Genomic DNA, 19,616 nt, shown 5'->3' on the forward strand with positions numbered 1-19,616 from the left:
GGCTGGCGTGCGCCCCGCTCCCGGCTCCCCGCTCCCGGCTCCCGGCCGGCCGCTCGCTCCCCCGCCCGCGCCCCTGCTCTCCCCCCGCGGCCGCCACAGGGCCCCGGAGTTTGGAGGAATCTCTGCTGACGTCACAGCACCCCCCCACCAGGAGTCGCAGCCGGGGAGAGAGAGAGAGGGAGGGAGGAAGAGAGGGGGGGGGAGAGAGAAGAGAAGTGCGAGAGCGAGCAGGCACGCTGGAGAGGCGCAGGCATTCGGCGCCAGGGACGGCTGTACCCCCAGGCCTGCGCGCACCCCGGGCACCCGCTGGAGCACCCCGCGGCCCTCCCCCGGCCCGGCTGGCGGGTCCGGCCCTGCACCCTGCTCGGCTCGCTGCAGACGTCCCCGGGCAGCTGGGCGCCGAGACCGCTCTCGCTCCCGCAGCGGGTAAGTGGAGGGGCCGGCTCCCCGCGGCGACGGGACTGGGGGGACAGGGGCTCCCTCGGGGGACTCCTCGGCGGGGGTGGGGGCGGGAAGGGGCTTTGTGGCCCACGGAGGTCGCCGTTCCCTCGCGAGCCGCAGCTGGCAGACAGACCTCGCCGAGCCCCGCTTCTGGGGGCCCCACTTCCAGGCCACCCACCCACCCACCATCTTTGGGGTACGGGAGTACAACGGGGAGTCGCACGCAGCAGAACAGCGAGCTTTGCAAGCCGGGCATCTATCTTCTAAACGCGGTGCCAGCGCTACAGGGGCAAATGCTCGGCCGAGGATTAGCATTCTCCACAGAAAGGGCCTGGTACAAACTTCCAGAGACCCGGAGAGTAGCCCCATCGCCATTGTTATCAATTTGAGGGGGCTCCGTCTTGGACTGGCTGCGAACTACCTGGGAGAGCAAGCCGAGACCAGCTCCCACAATGACTGTTTGGGATTATAAATCCATTCTGACTGCTCGACAGTCAGCGCCGTCTTCCACTCGAGACATTTTAAATCGCTGCAGAGAACTATTTTCCAAACGTCCAAGGGGGGGGGATTCTCAATCTGAGAAGCACGTCCCTCCCCACCCACTTGTAAAAAAAAACCTGAACCACCTTGCAATCTAGAAACCTTCACAGGGAGGGAGTGTGACTTTGATTCTTTTTACTTGTTTTAGTGAGCAATTCCTTTTAGTGGTTAGTATTTACTATTAAGTCACTATTAAATGAGAATTGATGAAAGTCAATTCGATACATAGAAACTTTTACTTTCTGAGTTACAATGACTGAGGAACCCACACCTACCATAATGGATGTATTTTGATGGGAAACTATTTTTAAAATCTGATTTAGAAAGACTCCTCTGCATTCTGCTAGGCCATGAGTGAGTTAAAGAGACATTTTTATATCAGTTTGGAGAAAATCCGCATGAAATTCAAATACAATGTATACCAAGGAGACAAAGCACTTAAGCAGCAATAAGCCCACAACATTTCAATAATCAAAGTCCCCCCCAATTTTTTTTAAGATGGGTATTTTTTTTTTTTTACTTTATTTCGGTAGAATGACACTTTCGTCAGTTGCTTTGTTCCTCCGTGGTAGCAGACTGTCCCTAAAGCATCAATATTAATTGGTTTAAAAGAAGGCTTAGACGTGGTAACATACAGAACTGTGTTGAGATGTACTTTTTTTTCCTCAAATGATTACCTACTGCAAATTAATTTGCTTGCTAATCTCATCAATTTAGTTCATTTAAACCAGATGTCCTAGTGCTGTTTATTTTCAATTTTTCCACTAAAGATTTTGTTAAGGGAAAAGTAAACGAAAAAGGGAAAGGGCATGAAAGGATTTGGAATTATTATATCTGTATATATATAATTCTCTTATGTGGCCTGTCATGCCATCATGTTAACAATCACCAGAGGTATTTTCCTGAAGCAAACTGTCCTTTCCCTGGAGGTGCCTGTCCTCTGTGTATGGCTTGGTGCCTCTCAGAAGCTGGGATGTGTTTGGTGCTTGCTCACAATAGAACTTGGCCAGAACAAGAGCATGGGTGCATTTAAAGCAAGACATGAACTTTGGGAGGAGGGGGGTAGTGGCAGTGGTGAGTGGTGAGAACAACTTCCCATCAGGAAAAGTCGCGCATCATAATTTGTGAGATTAGCCACCGAGGCCCGTCCCTAAACCTAGCAACCCAATCCGTCTTGGGAGGCTTATGAGGAGAGGGGACTAGGTGAACGTTCAGCCAGCTGGCCGGTGCTTCCTTACTCTCGATAAAGAAGGTTCTTTCTGCGTTATTGAGCCCTCATTTTTCTTTGATTCTTCCGCTAGGCCTTGTCCTCCTGTGGAGGAGGGAGAAGAAAAAGACTGCAGGTCTCTGAGGGCTCATTCTGCCTGCAAGACCAAACCTCCCAGGCCACAGGGCCCAGTAGAAGGAGAAAGAAAGAGCCTTGGCTTGACATCCGTTTCGTTCTTCCAGTGGAGTTCTGGAAGATTTCTCTGCTAGCGCTTTGTTTGGTCTTCACCGCATCTCGGGAAGGGGGGTAACTAGTGTGTAATAATTAACTGACCCTACACACTGTAGGGCCCATCATTTCCTTTGGTATGTCTCACTCTTTTAAAAAAAATTTTTTTAACTATTTTTTATTTGCTATCTGCAAGACTCTGACTGAGGACGAATAAAGGCAGCCAGGTCAGACATTAGAGTGGGAGAAGAAGAAGAAAAAAAAAGATTATCGAAATGATGACATGCAAATTTTCCCCCCCGAAATTATCATAAGTAAACATTTGAAGTCTGGACTAATAAAATCCCATCTGTGTTACTTCATATCGAGTTAGTAGAAAGCTGTGATAATGAATTTTGTAATATCTCACGAACAGACATCTCAATCAGGAACTAATCCTGTGATTTTACTGCAGAATCACTAAAATCTGGAGCTGCCAAACTGCTACTTCTGGGCCCCAAGCCGGCGAGGACCGGTGGGAGGCCCTGCTGGTTGGCAGGGGGGTCGCCCGGCCCTCTTCACCCTCCTGTCCCCGCACCCGAGGCCACTGGGCTCTGCTCGCTGCAGGAGAGGCCCAGAGCAGAAAGATGAGACTTGGGCCCTGCCCACTCGCCCCAGCTCCGCGACTAAGGCCCCCACCACCCGCACAGCCCGGGGTGGGGGGGCGCGAGGCGGCACTGGAGCCTGCGGGGTGAGGAGCCGCCCCCCCCTTATCCCTGGGCTCAGCACCCTCGCCACCCACGGCTCCCCGCTGGCCTGCGGCGATGAAAGGGGCGCTGGGCTCCAGGCGGCAATTTGGGGAAAGCTGGCTTTCCTGAGTGGGGGGTGGGGGTGAGTTTCCATGCCGGGCGACCTGGGCGTTCCCCTGGGGCGCGCTTTGGGTCTCATCGTGCGTTCTGGTCTCCCCTCCACCCAGATCCTAAACCCCACTTTGAGGGGGAAACTATAGGGCCAGAACGAGGCGCTGGGAGGGGGGGGAAGTGTAGAGTTAGGGACAGCGGCTGCAGACGGGTGAGCTCCCAGGCTGTCGCCAGTCCCCGTCCCCGCGGACGGCCTGGAGGCGGTGCACCCGCAGTCTGCGCCCCAGCCATGGGTCCAGACGGCCGCGGCGCTGGCGGTTCCCCAAAGGCCAAGTTCGTCCTCCGGGTGCCCCCCAACCTTTCCAAGGTCGCTCTCAGATTCAAAATGACTCTGGGCCGCTCACACTGAGTCCCTCCGGGGGCGAGGGAGGTAGCTGCGAGGCCTGGACAGGGTGCCCTGTGGGGTGCGGTTCGACAGGGGCGCCCTTGGGTGTCCACTCCGGGGAGAGGAGGGGAGGGGAGGGGAGGGGCGGAGGGGGGGGAGGCCCTGGTGTCTCCAGGCCGTCAAGTCCAAGTGCCACAGGCCCTGGGGCCGCCCGCTCGCCGCCTCTCACGAGCCCTTGTCTGTCTCTCCCGCAGATAACGGGGCATGGAGACCAACTGCCGGAAGCTGGTGTCGGCGTGCGTGCAGCTCGGTAAGCCTCCCTGTGCGCCGGGGCCCCCGACGGACTCCCCTCCCCTGGGCTGGGGCTGGGCCGGGGACCATAGGGGAGCAGTGGCTATGGACTGCGGAGGTCAGCCGACCGCCGGCCTCCCGCACCCTTTAGTCCTCTCGGGCACCCCATCTGCAAAGGCTCGTCTCGGAGAGGCACCTCAGCCAGGCGCCCGGCGCTTTCCCGCCCGGTTTGCGGGGTGGGAGCTGCCCCCTAGAGAGCTGGGCCTCGGCCTCCTCTGAGCGCGCTGAGCGCCCCGCGGCAGGCCCCCAAAAGTGGTCCAACAGCGACCTCTGTCGCCCGCCACAGCCCCTGCGGCCTTGCGCGCCCGGGCCACCCCGGTGGGCCCCGGCTGGTGGGTGCGGGGCAGCACCCCCCCGCCCCGAGAGAGAGAAAGGGGGCGGCTGTAGGCACAGATCTGCCCTACAGGGAAGGAGGTCCGGGGGTCACCGGCTGTGAGCCCCGGGGTCATATCCTGTGGACCCGCCCCACCTGTTGCGCCGGCAGCGGCGGCCGCGGCGGGGTGGCCGGTGCTGGACGCAGTCTGTGGGGGCGGGCAGCCCGGGTTCCGCGCCCCGTCGGGGTCCTGACCAACGCGCGCGCCCTGGGCTCGGGGTTCGGATCGGTGATAGTGGGAGTGGGGAGGAGGACGGAGGCCCCTTCGTCCCGGGCCCTGCGCGCTCTTTGGGGGCGAGAGTGTGAGGACCCCGATCTGTGCGCCGGGCACACCCCGCCTGCACCTCGGGGAGCCCGGGATGCGACGGCTATTTGGGGGCCTCCGGGCCCAGCCCCGGACACGCGTCCTCCCGCCTGGCGGCCGGTTCAAGGCTCGCCCGTCCGGGATTAACCCCGCGGGGGTGAGCCGGTGCCCCGGAGAGATAACATCAGCTGATTTCGGTCATTAAGATTGTGTTAAATTCTTGTGCTGTTTGATAATCGGTCGTAAAAATAAATTATTAGACCGAAGTATGTTTGGGATACGGTTAAAAATTCAGAGCGGTGGGAACTCCCGGGGGCGGGGAGGCTTTGTTCCGGCTCAGCCCTGGCTCCGGTCAGACTGGGGGTTGGGGCAGGGGGTCCCCCAGGATGGGGAGGGTCCCTGGTTTCGCTTTGTACTGGAAAGGCTGGGGGCTCTCCGGAGACGCGCACACCCCGGCCCCTGGCTGCCACGCGAGCGCGACTGGCCGGGCCCTGCAGGAAAGGCCAGAGGTGGGGTGCGGGTCCAAAGTTGGGGGCTGGGAGGCAGCCCAGGGCGGCCCTGGAAGGGCACCTCTGATACTGAGCAAATCAAAGAAAGCGCTGGATGGACCACGAGACTCAGGCAGGCAGCACCCTGGCTCCCTTTGGGGCGTTTGGGGAGAGGAGTCCCGCTGTGGGGATGAAGGTCGTAAATTGAGAAGGGGCGTGACACTGGAAGACATGCCACCAATCTCGGGGTTGGTGGGTCTCCTGGGGGTCTGGAAACCCAGCAGGCTCTAGAGGCGCGGGGAGGACTGGGCGCACGGGGGGCCCACTGGCATTTGAGGGGAGTATAATCGTTTTTTTTTTTTTAGTATTTATTTATTGGATAGAAATAAATCGAGAGGGGAGAGGGAGATAGAGAGGGAGAGAGACAGACACCAGCAGCCTTGCTTCACCACTCGCAAAGCTTTCCCCTCTGCTGGTGGGGACCGGGGGCTGGAACCCAGGTCCTTGAGCATTTGTAACCTGTGCTGAACCAGGTGCGCCACCACCCAGCCCACCCCCACCCCCCTTTTTAAAGAGAGAAATTGCAAAAGCGCTTCCACTGACGTGTGCTTTTCAAAAAGGGTCAAGCATTCAATGCTTGGGATCCCCTCCGACCAGTCTCACCTCACTTCACCCACACGCCCAACAGGCTCTGTGTGCAGGTTCACCCAGGCAGGACAGGCTGGACATGAAGAGCGGTGACTAGCCCCACTCCCAACCCCCTTCACAGCCATGACTACCCGAACAGAGGTCTTGGGCTGTTTATGATCCCGGTGACGCCCCCCAAGAAGCCTTCTTTTTTTTTTTGGAACTCGGTATTTCACTTCGACCTTCAGGAAGAAGAGAGGCTGACCCAGCTTGGTCAGTGATACCATCTCCACAGAACTCCCTCTCCCTCCCCACCCCCCAAAAGTGGTGGCATTAGATTCAGGCGGGAATTAAGCTGGACCCGCCTGGCTGGGCGACTCGGGTTCCTTGTTCTTTAGGTCTGAGAAGGTGGTTGCCAAGCCCGCGGCCCCGCCGGCCCAATGTGCACGCACTGCCCTCCTGAGGAGTGGGAGGGACACCCCCAAAGCCCCTGTGGGCTCGCCCCCAGGCTGCCCCGGGAGCCCTCTTCCAGTGGCAGGCAGGCCCATGTCTTTGGCAGGGGGACAGGGGACGGGGGTAACCTCCCACACGTGACTTTACACCCCACAGACCCCCCCCCACAGAATGGGGGCGCCTGGCTTCCCAGTGTAAGCGCCTTCCCGGAACAAGAGAGCAGGTGGGGTCCTCCCTCCACAGAACCCCCAAATCCCGCCGGACAACAGAAGCTGTATTGTTTCTTTTTTTTTCCGCTCCCATCAGGGAAAATTGCTCCAGTTGTGGGGAGGCAGCCCATGCGCAGGTGTGTGTGGGGGACGCAGGTATTCTGCAGGTGGGGTCCCCGCCTTCCCCACCCCACCCTTGGTTAATATATGTGGCGCTGGTGCGGTGGCTGGGGGGGCAGGAGGGAATGCAGAACGCAGGCTTATTCGTGAGTAGGAATATACTAATGGAACCATGCGGTGTCTTCTTAATCCTATGTAAAAAGCTTTGCCAGTCTTCCTAATATTGACTGAATGGGTAATTAATGGGTCTTCATCTAGGCGGATACCCTGTAATCCAAAGATAGGCAGAGAGACAACAAGCCCAGGGAAGAGACAAAAGGCCCAACTGCTGTCACCAACTGACCCCCCCAACACACACACACACACACACACACACACACACACACACACACACACGAGAAACTCACAGAGTAACAGCCAATAGTTATCTGTCCCCCACTAGACTTAAACCACAGCACCTGTCTGCCCTCTTAGCCTCTCTTCTCCCCATTCTAGTCCCCACTAGCACCCAGCTTAGCCTTCCCCCTTCCCAACACGCCCCCTAAGAAAAATTCCCCATCTTTCCTTGAGGGAGACACTTGATCAACTACATCAACTTCCAAAGTCCTCAGAAAGAAAAAGCATTAAAGGATCGAGACCCCTTGGCGACAGGGCAGAGTGAATGTGAACAGAGACCATTGCAGTGGGTTAGAAAGCAGATTCAACAGAGTCAGAGGAAGCCACCAGATCCTGGAGAAGCAGCCTTCCAGTGAGGAGAGTGCTCCGGATTCTTGCGGTGTGTTTTGAACAGGCTGACACATTCATTTAAACCTCTCCAAGTAATATATTACTTGGGTTACTACAATGAGGAGGGTTCTTCTTTTCCCTTTGTCAGCTGACAGCTTTGAACATATGATTTTTCGCTAGGGAAATAAAAACTTCATCTCAGATTATAGGTGGGTATTTTTTGGATTTATGTCATTTATAGTCACCATGACAACTAATGCTGAATGTTAGCTACCAGTGATTCTGGAAGAAGACAGGAAGAAGAGAAAGAGAGAGTGGAGGAGAAAGAGAGCTGGGCAGATGCTGAAGAGGGAGAAATAGAGGCAAAAACGGGGGGAGAGGTATTTTAATTCAACTCTGTATGTGTTTAGTCTGGCCATTTCAAACCCCCCCCCCCATCTTACTCTCCTCCTCTTCTTCCATCTCTGTTTTCTATGGTTAGTTGCATTCTGGGATTAAATGAGCGTCTAGTAAGTCTGTAGCATCACATGCAAATATAAAAAGGGATGAGAGTTTAAAATACCTAGTGCAAGGGGTTAGTAATTTTAGCAGCCTCATCCCTTGCTTGTCTCTTCACCTAGTCAATGGTGGGACACCTCCCCAGCTCCCTAGAAGACACCCAAACACAAGTGGTTGAGTGCGTAAGGCAGAAATGATGGGGGGGGGGGTGTCCCCTTCTCAGGGCCTGGAAGAGAGTGCCTACAGACTTGCAATTCAGAAAATAATCAACCTGCCTTCTTTGCTTTAAATTTAAATTCTTCACTTTACATTTTCCATTTAGGGATTTGGGGGAGGGGGGTGGTCATTCAAAGTAAGGTCTTTAATTTCTGGATGTGGCTTCCTGACCCTGAACTGGGGGCAGGGCTGACAAGGGGTGACCCTCTCCAGCTTGATTTGTGAGCAGACAGGCAAAAGACAGAGAGAAAGCATGACCACTTGGGGGGTGGGGTGGGGAGCAAGGTCTCCTGTTGACCTTGACTGGGAGGACACACAAAATCCTGGCCCATCACGTGGTTCCCAGCCTTGTCCTTGAACTGGCCTGGGGCCACTGTGGTGGGCCCCATCCCTAGATGGCCAGAGACAGAGACGTGGGAGACAGCTGACTAAATTGCCTTCCAGGTGAGCTGAGAGACTCCTGGTTGACTTGACTGGATCCAGCTCACATGCAGGCTGCCCAATCCCCAAAGATGATTTAGGGTGTGTGTTGGGGGGGGGGGCTGTAACTAACTCTAAAGAGTGTGAAATTAAGTAAGACTTTAAGGCCTGACCTTATGTCAGGCATTTTCCTCCTGAGCTCTTTCCAGGGAAGAGTAAGCAAAAAAACCCCATTCTGACCTCATGCCCCAAGGGCGAACACCCCTGAGATTTTCTGATACCCCCAGTCTTTCAGTCTACCAGGGACAGTGCCTTTGGTGCCCTGAGCAAACCTCGCCAAGTTTCTTTCTTTCTTCCTTTTTTTTTTTTTTCCCCTGGATTAAAACTGTCTGTGACTGAGGTTGATGTCACAGTAATTTTTCAAACCACTCAAAGAAGGGAAGCAGAAAATGTGGGGAGGGGGGGCAGCAGTGCTGAGCCCACAACAATATATAAGATTTCTCTACCACCAACCCCTCCCCTCATACTGCCATTACTCAGGAACACGTTTTGTATAGATTAATTGGAAACAAACAAATAAAACAAAGCACTCCCTCCGAGAAAAGTCTGACTTGGTTCCTGGCACACACTTGCCTTCCTCCCCCACCCCCCACCCCCAACAGCTACCAACTCACAGAGGGAACCCTGGGTCTGAGGTTGGACTGGAAAAGTTGTCACCCAGGGTGGTAGCTCAAAGGGTTAAGTACAGGTGGCACAAAGCGCAAGGACCGGAGGAAGGATCCTGGGAGTCGCTTCACAAGCAGTGAAGCAGGTCTGCAGGTGTCTTTCTCTCCCTCTGTCTGTCTTCCCCTCCTCTCTCCATTTTCTCTCTGTCCTATCCAACAATGACAACATCAATAACAATAATTACAACAATAAAATAACAAGGGCAACAAAATGGAATAAATAAATAAAAATTTTAAAAAGCTGTCACCCAATCTCAGAGTTTGCAAAATGATCAGAAAAATGCAAAGAAATGCCTTCCTGGCTCAATTTAGAGAGCAGAGCTGGAGGACTTATTGTGTGTGTGTAGGTTTTTAAAAACAGATAGATGGATTTAAAATGAGATCTTTATGTTTTAAAGAAAGACTTTATTTGTTTACTGAAGGGAGAGAGAGAGACAGAAACAGAGAGAGACAGAGAGCATCACTCTGGCAGGGATCAAACTTAAAAACTCATACTTTTAAGTCCAACACCCCAGTCACTGCACCAACTCCTGCGTAGCCACTGTTCTCCAATTTCTGGTCTTTATTCTGCACCCTATCCCACCCCCACCACCGTCAATATGACTTAAATTCCTAGTCACTTCCAGCTTGCTGGCCACCTGTACAGTGCCAGCACCCCAGCCTTCCCCACACCTGGACTCTGCAGGCATTTCCCACCACACGCCCTGGGCCTTTTGCCCACTTCAGAGCCAAGGTTGGGTCTCCCACATGTGTGTGTAAGAGTGAAAGTTCTAGCCAAGCAGAGCTGCTGGGCTGGGCTTCAGAGAGCATAGGACTGTGATCAGTCTACAAGGCTCTATGGAGCTTCTAGACTCTCCTGATAATGGATTTGGAAAAATACCTTGAGGGATGGGGTGCTAGCATAATGGTTCTGCAAAAGACTCTCATGCCTGAGATTCTGAGGTCCCAGGTTCAATCCCCAGCACCATTTTATAATAAAAGCCAAACAGTATCCTGCTTCCCCCTCTCTGTATGTTTAGCTTTCATAGGTTATTTCATATGTTATTTTAAAGGAAAGAAAGAAAATTACCTTTGAAAAGGTGCCTTTGCTCCAAATTACAGTTCTCAGGTTAGAAGTGGGGAGAAACAAGGATGCAGAACCTCTCCTGGAGGGTGATGAGTCTCTCTGTGAAAGGAAGTTCTAGGGCTATGTTGTGTGATGTGGGGGTCCTGGCAGTGCTGAGGTTGAAAAACAGAAATTGGACAGAGATTAGTGAATACTGAGGGCCCTAAGTGCGGGATGTGTGTTGATTTAGTTACAGGTCATCGGCTGGGAGTGCAACCGGAGGAAATATTTACTTTACACATACACTTTATGATCTGGGGGGAATTAGAGGAAATTCAATAAGAAAATGGCTAGAAACATTTAAAACCCTCATTTAAAAGACTTAAGCAAATTAGAGTCTTATCAGATTAAAAAGCACTACAAATGGAGGAGCATTGTCTTCCCCAATGCTGTGGGGTCTGTGAGGGGGATTCGCCACCAAATCTCAGGGATAAAACGCAGCATTTAAGCACCAGATAATGAGCAGAATGTAAATTAATTTAACCTTCTTTACCAACAGACTGCTGGTGTAATATGTATAATTTAGTGGTGAGATTGCAGGACCTAACGAAACTCAGGTTAGAAGCAGTAGCGAATGCAGACCTGTTTCTGGGAAGGTGTGCTCATCTACACACACATACACACACACACACACACGCACACGCACACGCACACGCACACACACACGCACGCGCACACACCACCAGCAGGTGTGTCAGCACCATTCCAGTTGGCTGACCAAGACCAAAAGGTCAAGGCTGGAAATGCAGATTTAAGACTTGGGAGCCACAAGAAGCTCAGTGCTTCTCCAAGGGAATGGCCCTGGGGGTGGTTGGTCCTGGTGGTTAGAAATGAGTTGACCCCAGGCTCCAAGGACTGATCTCCAGGGTGTTTAAAATGGGGGAGCAGTTGCAGATAAGTGGGAGGCGTGGTAGGCAGGGACAAGGACAGATGCCTAAGTCACAAACATATTTGCCGGCTGCTAGGGCCACTGGGCCCCAGACACAATAGTTCTCCCAATCTCTGGGACAAGGACGGGGAGGGAGTTTTCTGAAGATACCTCCTACGGACTTTGCAAATCATTGCCAGTGATGTCAAACAAATACACAGTGGGTGACAATAACACTGACTGCACCAGCAAGCAGTGAGCAAAGCAGGGCCCCCGGGGGGGGGGGGGGTAGTGATTAATCTGTTCTCTCCTGCGTGGACCTCAGTCGCAGGATAAAGGGCCTTTCCAAAGTATTCTGGAATGATGTTTTCAGAGTGCTTGCTTCTGATTTCTCTAGATGGAACAGTTATTTGAGAATAATAAAAAAGAGGTCTTTTTTATTATTAGGTCCCCCCAAAAAAGAGGTCTTCCTCTTGGCTTTGTTTTTTGAACAGCCTCACAGGGCTTTTCCTCTCTTGTCGGCAATCTCCAGTGTGGTTACTAGGATTTGGATCGAGCCTGGAGCTGGGGTGGGGGGGAGGGAGGCATGAGGGGGGAAGAAAAGAAAGAGAAAACGACTTAAAAAAAAGATCCTTGGAATTGGCGATTTGGCAACCGTCTTAATTGCATGGAAATTCATTATAGCACATTTCATTTATGATTAGCCGAAGGCTGTTGATTCCGCAGGCTCTGTGGATTTGAGTCTGATCGGGAATAACATAAACAGCAGCGTCGAATTTAAAGCGTTGGCTCTCTCTCTTGGGTTAGGACAAGCTTAATACGGTGCACCAGGAATTTGAAAGATCCAGGGTATGTGTCTTAATCAACGTTAAGTAGAATGGCTAAGCTTTCAGCATTGTGAAAATGCAGGGCTAGGGTTTCTAGTCGATGGTGTGTTTTTCTGTCTGGGGACTCGGGCATTACAGAGAACGTGATCTGGGGCGACTTTTATATTCTTGTCCAAATCCATAGTGAACCACCCAACAGTTGTTCGTTTAAAGCCTAGGGAATTTTGTCTTAGCGGGTCCATTTGGCTTCTGATTTAAGAGGCTCGGTGCTCCGTCTTCTTTGCAAAGGGAAGCTCCGCTTCTTCAAGGCAGTCTGCCCTTTGACGGGCTGTTTGGAAAATTGAAGATGGGAGAGGTGACTCGTTGGTGCTTTTCAATATGTACACCGCCACCACCACCACCCCGCCTCCAACCCGGCTTTTGGTGTCTGGTTTGTCTTCTGCACTGGAGTTGGGGTGTTGGCGGGGAGGGGCAGAATGGCACCTCTGCATTGGGGCGTCAAGAGACACTAGAGGAACAGGAGAGGACCCTGTGTGGCCCCCGTGCCTTTTATACTGAGCTTCGGGTCTCCACCTCCCCTTTCAGAACTCTGGGCAGCCGGATCGCCTCCGACTCCCGGGAGCGGGCGGTGTAGACGCGGGGGGCGCTGCTAGGTCTTGGCCCGGCCCCGCGGCGCTGATAGGTGTACGCGGGCCCGTCCCCCCGCCGCGCCGCGGGGCCCCCCGATTGGCGCGCGGCGCTGTCGCTCTGGCGGGGCGCGGGGCCGGGCGGAGGCGGGGCGGGGAGGGCCGGGGCGCGGTGACGTGGGGGCCCCGCGGAGTCCGCCTCTGGCCTTAAGATGCCAGGCCAACAGGGAAGCGTCGAGCCGCAGAGCTGGTCGCTCGCGGGCCGGGGAGCGGGGAACTGAGCCGCGCGGGGCGCCGGGGGGGGGGGTGCGTGTGTGTGTGCGCGCGGGGGGCGCTCCTCCCGGCCCGTTTCGGCCCCGCTGCGGGGATCTGATATCAGCTACCTGTCCCTGTCACTCTGACACTCCGCTGCCCGGGCGACCGCAGGGGGCGGGCTAGCCGTGTCCATTGCCCGGGAGGGAGGGCAGAGCGGGGTGTGCGCCCACTCGGCCAAACCTGCTCCCCCAAGGCGCCCGCACCCCCCATGCCACCGTGTGCCCGCTGACCCGGCCGTCCCGGGAGGAGGACGGCGAGGACTCTGGGGCGCGGGCATCGGCGGGGTCCTGTTCCCGGGGTCGGGCCTGGGCGCCACGGCGGGGAGACTTTGCGCCTAGGGCGCACGGCGGCCCGGGCTCGGGGTGTCCCATGAGCTGCTTGAGGGGTTCACTGCAGCCGGAGCCCCGAGCCGCAGGGAACAAGCTGGTGGCAGCCGCCTCGGCAGCCCCCTGCCACCACCCGCCGCCGCTGGCCATGGCTTCAGTGCTGGCCGCGGGTCAGCCCCGTACCCTGGACTCCGCCAAGCACCGGCTGGAGGTGCACACCATCTCGGACACCTCCAGCCCCGAGGCCGCAGGTAAGGCGTCCCCCACCCCGGGCCCGCCGGTGCGTCCCCCAGGAAGTCGGGCCCTGGGGGAGGCGGGGCGGGAGTGGACGCGGGCAGGCTCCCGCACGACTTCCGGAGCGGGGCTCTGCGCCCCTTGTGCCCCGGCCTGCCTCGGGTCCCCTCTGCGCCCCATACGCCAGCATCCCCGGGCCAGGAGGTCCTGAGCCGGCCCCCCACCCCGCTCCCCGGGCAGCGGCGCCCGCCGGCTGGAAAAGTATTCTGTAAACTGTTTTTCCCGTTCGCTCCTCCCGGAGGGGCTGGCTTGGCAAAGCGCGGAGGCGTTGGGGTGCTTGGGGGAGCCCCGAGGTGCCCCGTGCCCGGCCCTGCGCCCGCGAGGAGCCCCGCACTCTCTCCCGGGCCGGGGAGCCGGGACAGTGACAGCGAAAAGACTAATAAACCAGCGCGGCGCCGGAGAGAGAGAGAGAGAGGCAGACAGACAGACAGCGGTGAGGCTGGGCGCACCCCGCCATCCCGGGGCACCCGCTCTCCCTGCACCTTCGATCTCCGGGCGCCCGCGTGCAGGCTGACGGTGTGTGTGTGTGTGTGTGTGTGTGTGTGTGTGTGTGTTCGCCTGCAGAGAAGGACAAGGGTCAGCAGGGGAAGAATGAGGACGTGAGCGCCGAGGACCCGTCCAAGAAGAAGCGACAGCGGCGGCAGCGGACCCACTTCACCAGCCAGCAGCTGCAGGAGCTGGAGGCCACGTTCCAAAGGAACCGATACCCCGACATGTCCACGCGCGAGGAGATCGCCGTGTGGACCAACCTCACGGAGGCCCGAGTGCGGGTAGGAGCCGTGGGGCGGGGGCGGCAAGCAGGGCGCTGTGTGGGGCGCAGGCCTGGAGCGAAGGGAGGCAGAGCCAGCAGCAGAGGCCTGGGGCGCCCGGTCTGGCTGGCTTTGCGCGGCCAGAAGGCCTCACCTGCAGGCCCCAGCTCCCTGCATCTCTTCTCCTGGTGGGGCCTGGCACGCGTGGCCTCCTGGGGCTTCCCGCTAGCAGCCACCTAGCACGCTGATAACCACCTTTCCAGTCCAGCAGCCGAGACAGGCTCCAACCTGTGTGCCAGACTCAGACACAAGGCTCCCGAGAACCTCCCTGCCAGGCCAGGCCAAGTCTTTTCTCTGCTCCGAGGTCTCTTTCCTACTCTTCCCCACCCCCTTTGTAATCTTCCGAAGAAAAATTTTAAGGCACAGCCAGCATATGAAACCTAATAAGCCGTTTAGAAAGAAAAAAAAAAAAAAAAAAGAAAGGCTTTTTAGTTTGGTTTATTTCTCTTGACTCCAAGGGAATCTTGAAACCAGCCCCCCCCAACTGCCCCTTTCTCCTCCTTCTCACAATTAGAAAAAGTTTTATTCCAAAAGACTTACCTTTGCAGTAGCACATCTGTACTTCCTGGATTGATGAAAATGAATTTAAATAAAAGACACAGTAGCAATGGCTTGTGTTTTTGCCAGGCCCTGGTGGAAAAGTCATGATATGCTAGAATTCTGGAAGTAGAAAAATACATGGCAGGAGCTCAAGACTCGGCTTTAAAAAAGTAAAATAAATAAATGCTCCGGGTAAGAAAGTAGAGAAGCAGGAAAGAGAGATAGGCTGGAACGATGTTGGGGAAGAGAAAAAGAAAGAAAGAGAGAGAGAAAAGAAGAAAGGCCCAGAGCACTCTCAAAGGCCAGCGGGTCTTGTGTGGGCCCAGAGACTCTGCAATGGGATGGGCTGGAAGTGGTTTTAGTTTAACTGCGGTGCCCTGGCTCTCCTGCGGTTTGGGGGAACAGGCCTTGCACGTACGCTTCTCTCCGGGGCAAAGTTTAGGCAGCTTGGGAAAGAAATAGCAAGTTATTAAAATGACGATGCGCTCTGCGGGTCCTTTCCCAACTCCCGGCCCCTAGCCCCCAGCCCCATCACCCGGGCCTCCAGTTCCCGGCCTCCTCCTCACCCTCCTCTTCTTCCAGAGAGGCCGCTGGCTCACCCAGCTGAGTGCCACAAGCTTTTTATAGCAGGCGGGAGAGCAGAGGATGGGAGGTGGAAGGAAATTGAGAATGAAAGAGAAAAGGAGGGGAAGGGAGGAGGAAAAAAAAATCAGATTAGGTTGCAGGACCCGGCTGAGGTTGAGTAATGGGAACCGCCAGAGGTGTCAGCTCCAAATCTGGGCCCAGGCCTTGCTCCAATCCACAAAACACAATAGCCACCGTCTGGGGTCCCCGGCGACCCGGCTTGATGTGGATTCTAGCGGGGTTGCGACTGGGCCACTGTGACTGGGGGGCTGGGGGGGTCATGGGGCCGCGGTGTGTGTGTGGGGGGGGTGGGCTTCACAACACCCTGCCACAAGCAGGGAGGCAGGGAGGGTCATGAGCTGGCTGACCAAGGCTTCAGAGTGGTGGCGGCTGCCGCTGGGTAACCTGTTCTGGGAAATTTACACGCTTGGCCATGGGGTGTAAAGTGCTGTCTGAGGGGTGGCCTTAGTAAGTGTTTTTATTTGGTTGTTTTGGCAAGAGAGGGAGGGGGTAGAGCTTCCCCTTACCCCCCACAGTTGGAGGGTCAGGGACACAGGTCGGCGGTGGAGGTCTGAGACACACAGAGAGGGGAGAAGGGGACAGAGAGAGGTTGAGAGGGCTGCAGGGTGACCTCCCAGCCCCCTGCCCTCATCCCCTGAGGCTGTGGCTTTGGAATGGCTGCCTGGTGGCCAGCCGGCTGGCCTGGCGTTTATTTTGCAATAAGTGTTTGTTTGGACCCCAAGGAGAGTCTGGGCGAGTGAACAAGCCAGCCACAGGCCACCGGCGTGGGGCTGGGGTTTGTGGGCAGCTGGAGGCCCGGCGAGCAGGCAGGCCCCAGCTGCAAGGCCTCCTCCGCTGGTGCCTCCGGGTTGGTCTGCTGGGGGTGGAGGGGAACCGGGGTATGGGAGCTCCATCCAGAGCTCACTAATCCTGCTGGTGGCTTTTGTTCTCTCCCCCCCACCACCACCTCCCCACCCTCAGGTGTGGTTCAAGAACCGCCGGGCCAAGTGGAGGAAGCGTGAACGAAACCAGCAGGCCGAGCTGTGCAAGAATGGCTTTGGGCCTCAGTTCAACGGGCTCATGCAGCCTTACGACGACATGTACCCAGGTTACTCCTACAACAACTGGGCCGCCAAAGGTCTCACGTCGGCCTCCCTGTCCACCAAGAGCTTCCCCTTCTTCAACTCCATGAACGTCAACCCCCTGTCCTCACAGAGCATGTTCTCGCCGCCCAACTCCATCTCGTCCATGAGCATGTCCTCAAGCATGGTGCCCTCGGCGGTAGCCGGCGTGCCGGGCTCCAGCCTCAACAGCCTCAATAACTTGAACAACCTGAGCAGCCCATCGCTCAACTCCGCAGTGCCCACGCCCGCCTGCCCCTATGCGCCACCAACACCCCCGTACGTTTACCGGGACACTTGTAACTCCAGCCTGGCCAGCCTGAGACTCAAGGCCAAGCAGCACTCCAGCTTCGGCTATGCCAGTGTGCAGAACCCAGCCACCAACCTGAGCGCCTGCCAGTACGCCGTGGACAGGCCTGTGTGAGCCAGCACCCTGCCCCAGAGAGACTGGGAGGCACACTAGACAGTCGTGGGCACTGGAGGAGTGAGCGAGAAGAGCAAGTGAAGCCAGAGAGAGAGAGAGAGAGAGAGAGAGGCCACCACTGAATCGCCCGAGAGCTCCTTTGATGTCAAAGGAATGTCCCCTTCGCTCTGACATCTTCCCCCTTCCCACAACTATCTCCCAGCAGAGCCCATCCCCCCACCCCACCCCCAGATCTACACACACAAGCCCACTGTCCGAGCGGACAGGACATTTCCACATTACTCTAAGCTTGTTATTTTTTAAGTTGAGCATCATTAACGTTCAAGACGACGGAAAGGATGTATATATATCGAAATGTCAAATTAATTTTATAAAAAGCAGTTGTTAGTAATATCACAACAGTGTTTTTAAAGGTTAGGCTTTAAAACAAAGCATGTTCTACAGAAACGGTTAGGGATTTTTTCGCTTGCGAGCAAAGGAATGTATATACTAAATGCCACACTGTATGTTTCTAACATATTATTATAAAAATGTGTGAATATCAGTTTTAGAATAGTTTCTCTGGTGGATGCGATGATGTTTCTGAAACTGCTATGTACAACCTACCCTGTGTATAACATTTCGTACAATATTATTGTTTTACTTTTCAGCAAATATGAAAAAATGTGTTTTATTTCATGGGAGTAAAATATACTGCATACAGATCAGTCTGGATTCTTTCTGCCCTTCTCTGTTGTCTGACTGTGGTTTGCAGTCCGAACTCTGGTGCTTAGTTAAGCTCTTGAGGCTGCAGCAATTATTTTGATTTGGTGGAAATAAATCATAGTCAATCATCAAAAACTAAAACATGAAAAAAAATAAAGACACTCCCAGAGAGAAAAAAATAAAAGAGAGAAAGCCTGAAAAGTTTGATTTTGTCGTCCAGATTTTTCTTTGGCTTAAGCCCAGGGGATTCCATTATTCGTAGAAATAATTAGAGAAGACAGGAGACAGAAATTTGAAAAGGACGCCAGCTTAAAATCACACAAGTTGACCTGTGCTCCAGTATGAGTGTGCACCGTCTATATACATAAATTCCTCTCAAGAGAATCAGGTCTTTAATACGTTTACAAGGTAACACCTCCCCTTCAAAATATTCCGGCCTCTGCATTTATCTTTCAGCCTTAAGTAGAGAGATTCCTCATGTTCTATTGCGTTTTTTTTATTATTATTTATTTCCAAAGCCTTGGGTGAGAAACAAAGCCCGTTTTTACGAACCAAAGGTCCTCTGCTTTCAGCAGGAGTCCAGGGGTGGAGAAGTGTGTCCTGAGTCTTGTCCAACCATATGTAGTGGAGGCAAAAGGTCACGCTCCCTATGTTTTGTTTTAAATAATATTGACCCATTAATTCTAAACCTGCTTGTTCCTGAAATTATACAGGATTATACTTTGCAAACGGCTGGACAATGAAACAAATCAAGATGAATTACAACCTACCCCCCTCCCACCACCCTCCTCCCTGGGTCTGACAGCTCTCTGCCGGGGGAGAGCCAGTGAGGTCGGTGTGTTTAAAAGAACCTTAAGCATCAGCTCTGGTTTTGTTGGTGGCTTTGCAGAAGGATTTTTTTTTTTTAATGTGAACTCTGATTTTGTAACAAATGGTATATAGCAAAGAAAACTTAGTCCCAAAGAATTCATCACCTAGGCGCTGGCGGGGTAGGGGTGGGAGGGTGTTTGGAGACCGCTGGGTCTCTCTTGGTCACACCCTCGACCCCTCCGCCCTCCCCTGGGTGAGGACAAGCCCGCCCTGCGGATGGGGAAGCTGGAAGGGTGTGTTGGGGGGGGGGGAGTCGCGGCGGGTTTTCAGAAGACCTGTGTGTGCACGTTGCTTGCTTTTCTCTGAAGAAGGCTGTGTCTGAACGCTTTGGTGCTGGGTGTGTGTGTGTGTGTGTGTGTGTGTGTGTGTGTGTGTGTGTGTGTGTGTGTGTGTGTTGGGGGGTGACCCCCGCCCCGACTCTTTCTGCAGCTCGCAACTGTTGCTGCACACACTTGGAGGAGCCGGCGGTGGAGCGTCCGGACTTTAGATCAATGCACAGGAGCGCCTTGCTGGAAGCCCTGCCGGGAGCACGCGGCAGTGGAGGCGGATCAAAGCCCCGCGACCGGGGGTCACCTTCGTCCCGGCTGCTCATTGGCGAGCAGTGGAGAGGAAAGCGGTCCCCACGGGCGGACTTTGGCTTCTGCAGCTGCGGGGCGCACGGGCCGGGCCTCCCCACGCCTGGGCCCCGGGTGGGGGAGGGGCGGCCGGGGACCTGGCGGGGGGCTCGGGGAGCTGTGTGTGTGTTGGGTGCGTGGGGGTGGGTGGACGCCAGACCTGAGATCGAACCCCAGGCCTGGAAGCCATCAGCGATGCAGAAGACGCGCGGGGAAGTCGAGCATGGGGAGGGGCTTGGCACTGCTCCCTGCCCCCAACCCAGGAACCTGGTGTGTGTGTGTGTGTGTGTGTGTGTGTGTGTTGCGGAGGGGAGGGGTGTCTGTCCCACCTCGGCTCCTTCCTCCCCGCCTTCCAGTAGCAAGAATGAGCCCCCCACCCCCATCCTTCAACCCTGCCG

At 55.1% G+C, this 19,616-nt stretch overlaps 1 protein-coding gene across 3 annotated transcripts; it reads left to right on the top strand.

The window, feature by feature from the left end:
• The first annotated feature begins 202 nt into the window (after window positions 1-202).
• Window positions 203-17,736, top strand: PITX2 (paired like homeodomain 2). Of its 3 annotated transcripts, XM_007530776.3 has the most exons (4): window positions 290-426; window positions 3,895-3,950; window positions 14,076-14,281; window positions 16,466-17,736. In XM_007530776.3, the coding sequence occupies exons 2-4, from the start codon at window positions 3,905-3,907 to the stop codon at window positions 17,027-17,029; spliced, it is 816 nt and encodes a 271-aa protein (XP_007530838.1). In that variant the 5' UTR covers window positions 290-426; window positions 3,895-3,904; the 3' UTR covers window positions 17,030-17,736. The 3 variants fall into 3 exon arrangements, with proteins under 3 accessions (XP_060042236.1, XP_007530838.1, XP_007530837.1); XM_060186253.1 differs by lacking the exon at window positions 14,076-14,281 and having other exon boundaries at window positions 203-426; XM_007530775.3 differs by lacking the exons at window positions 290-426; window positions 3,895-3,950 and adding an exon at window positions 12,713-13,468.
• Window positions 17,737-19,616: the final 1,880 nt, after the last annotated feature.

Source organism: Erinaceus europaeus, chromosome 2 (assembly GCF_950295315.1).
Source record: "Erinaceus europaeus chromosome 2, mEriEur2.1, whole genome shotgun sequence".
Taxonomy (NCBI): Eukaryota; Metazoa; Chordata; class Mammalia; order Eulipotyphla; family Erinaceidae; genus Erinaceus; species Erinaceus europaeus.

Excerpts from the sequence above, each read along its gene's own strand:
- PITX2 (XM_007530775.3), top strand. The coding sequence starts at position 13,261 with ATGAGCTGCTTGAGGGGTTCACTGCAGCCGGAGCCCCGAGCCGCAGGG. Across the intron at positions 13,469-14,075 it reads CTCCAGCCCCGAGGCCGCAG|AGAAGGACAAGGGTCAGCAG; the intron begins GTAAGGCGTCCC and ends GTTCGCCTGCAG. Across the intron at positions 14,282-16,465 it reads TCACGGAGGCCCGAGTGCGG|GTGTGGTTCAAGAACCGCCG; the intron begins GTAGGAGCCGTG and ends CCCCACCCTCAG.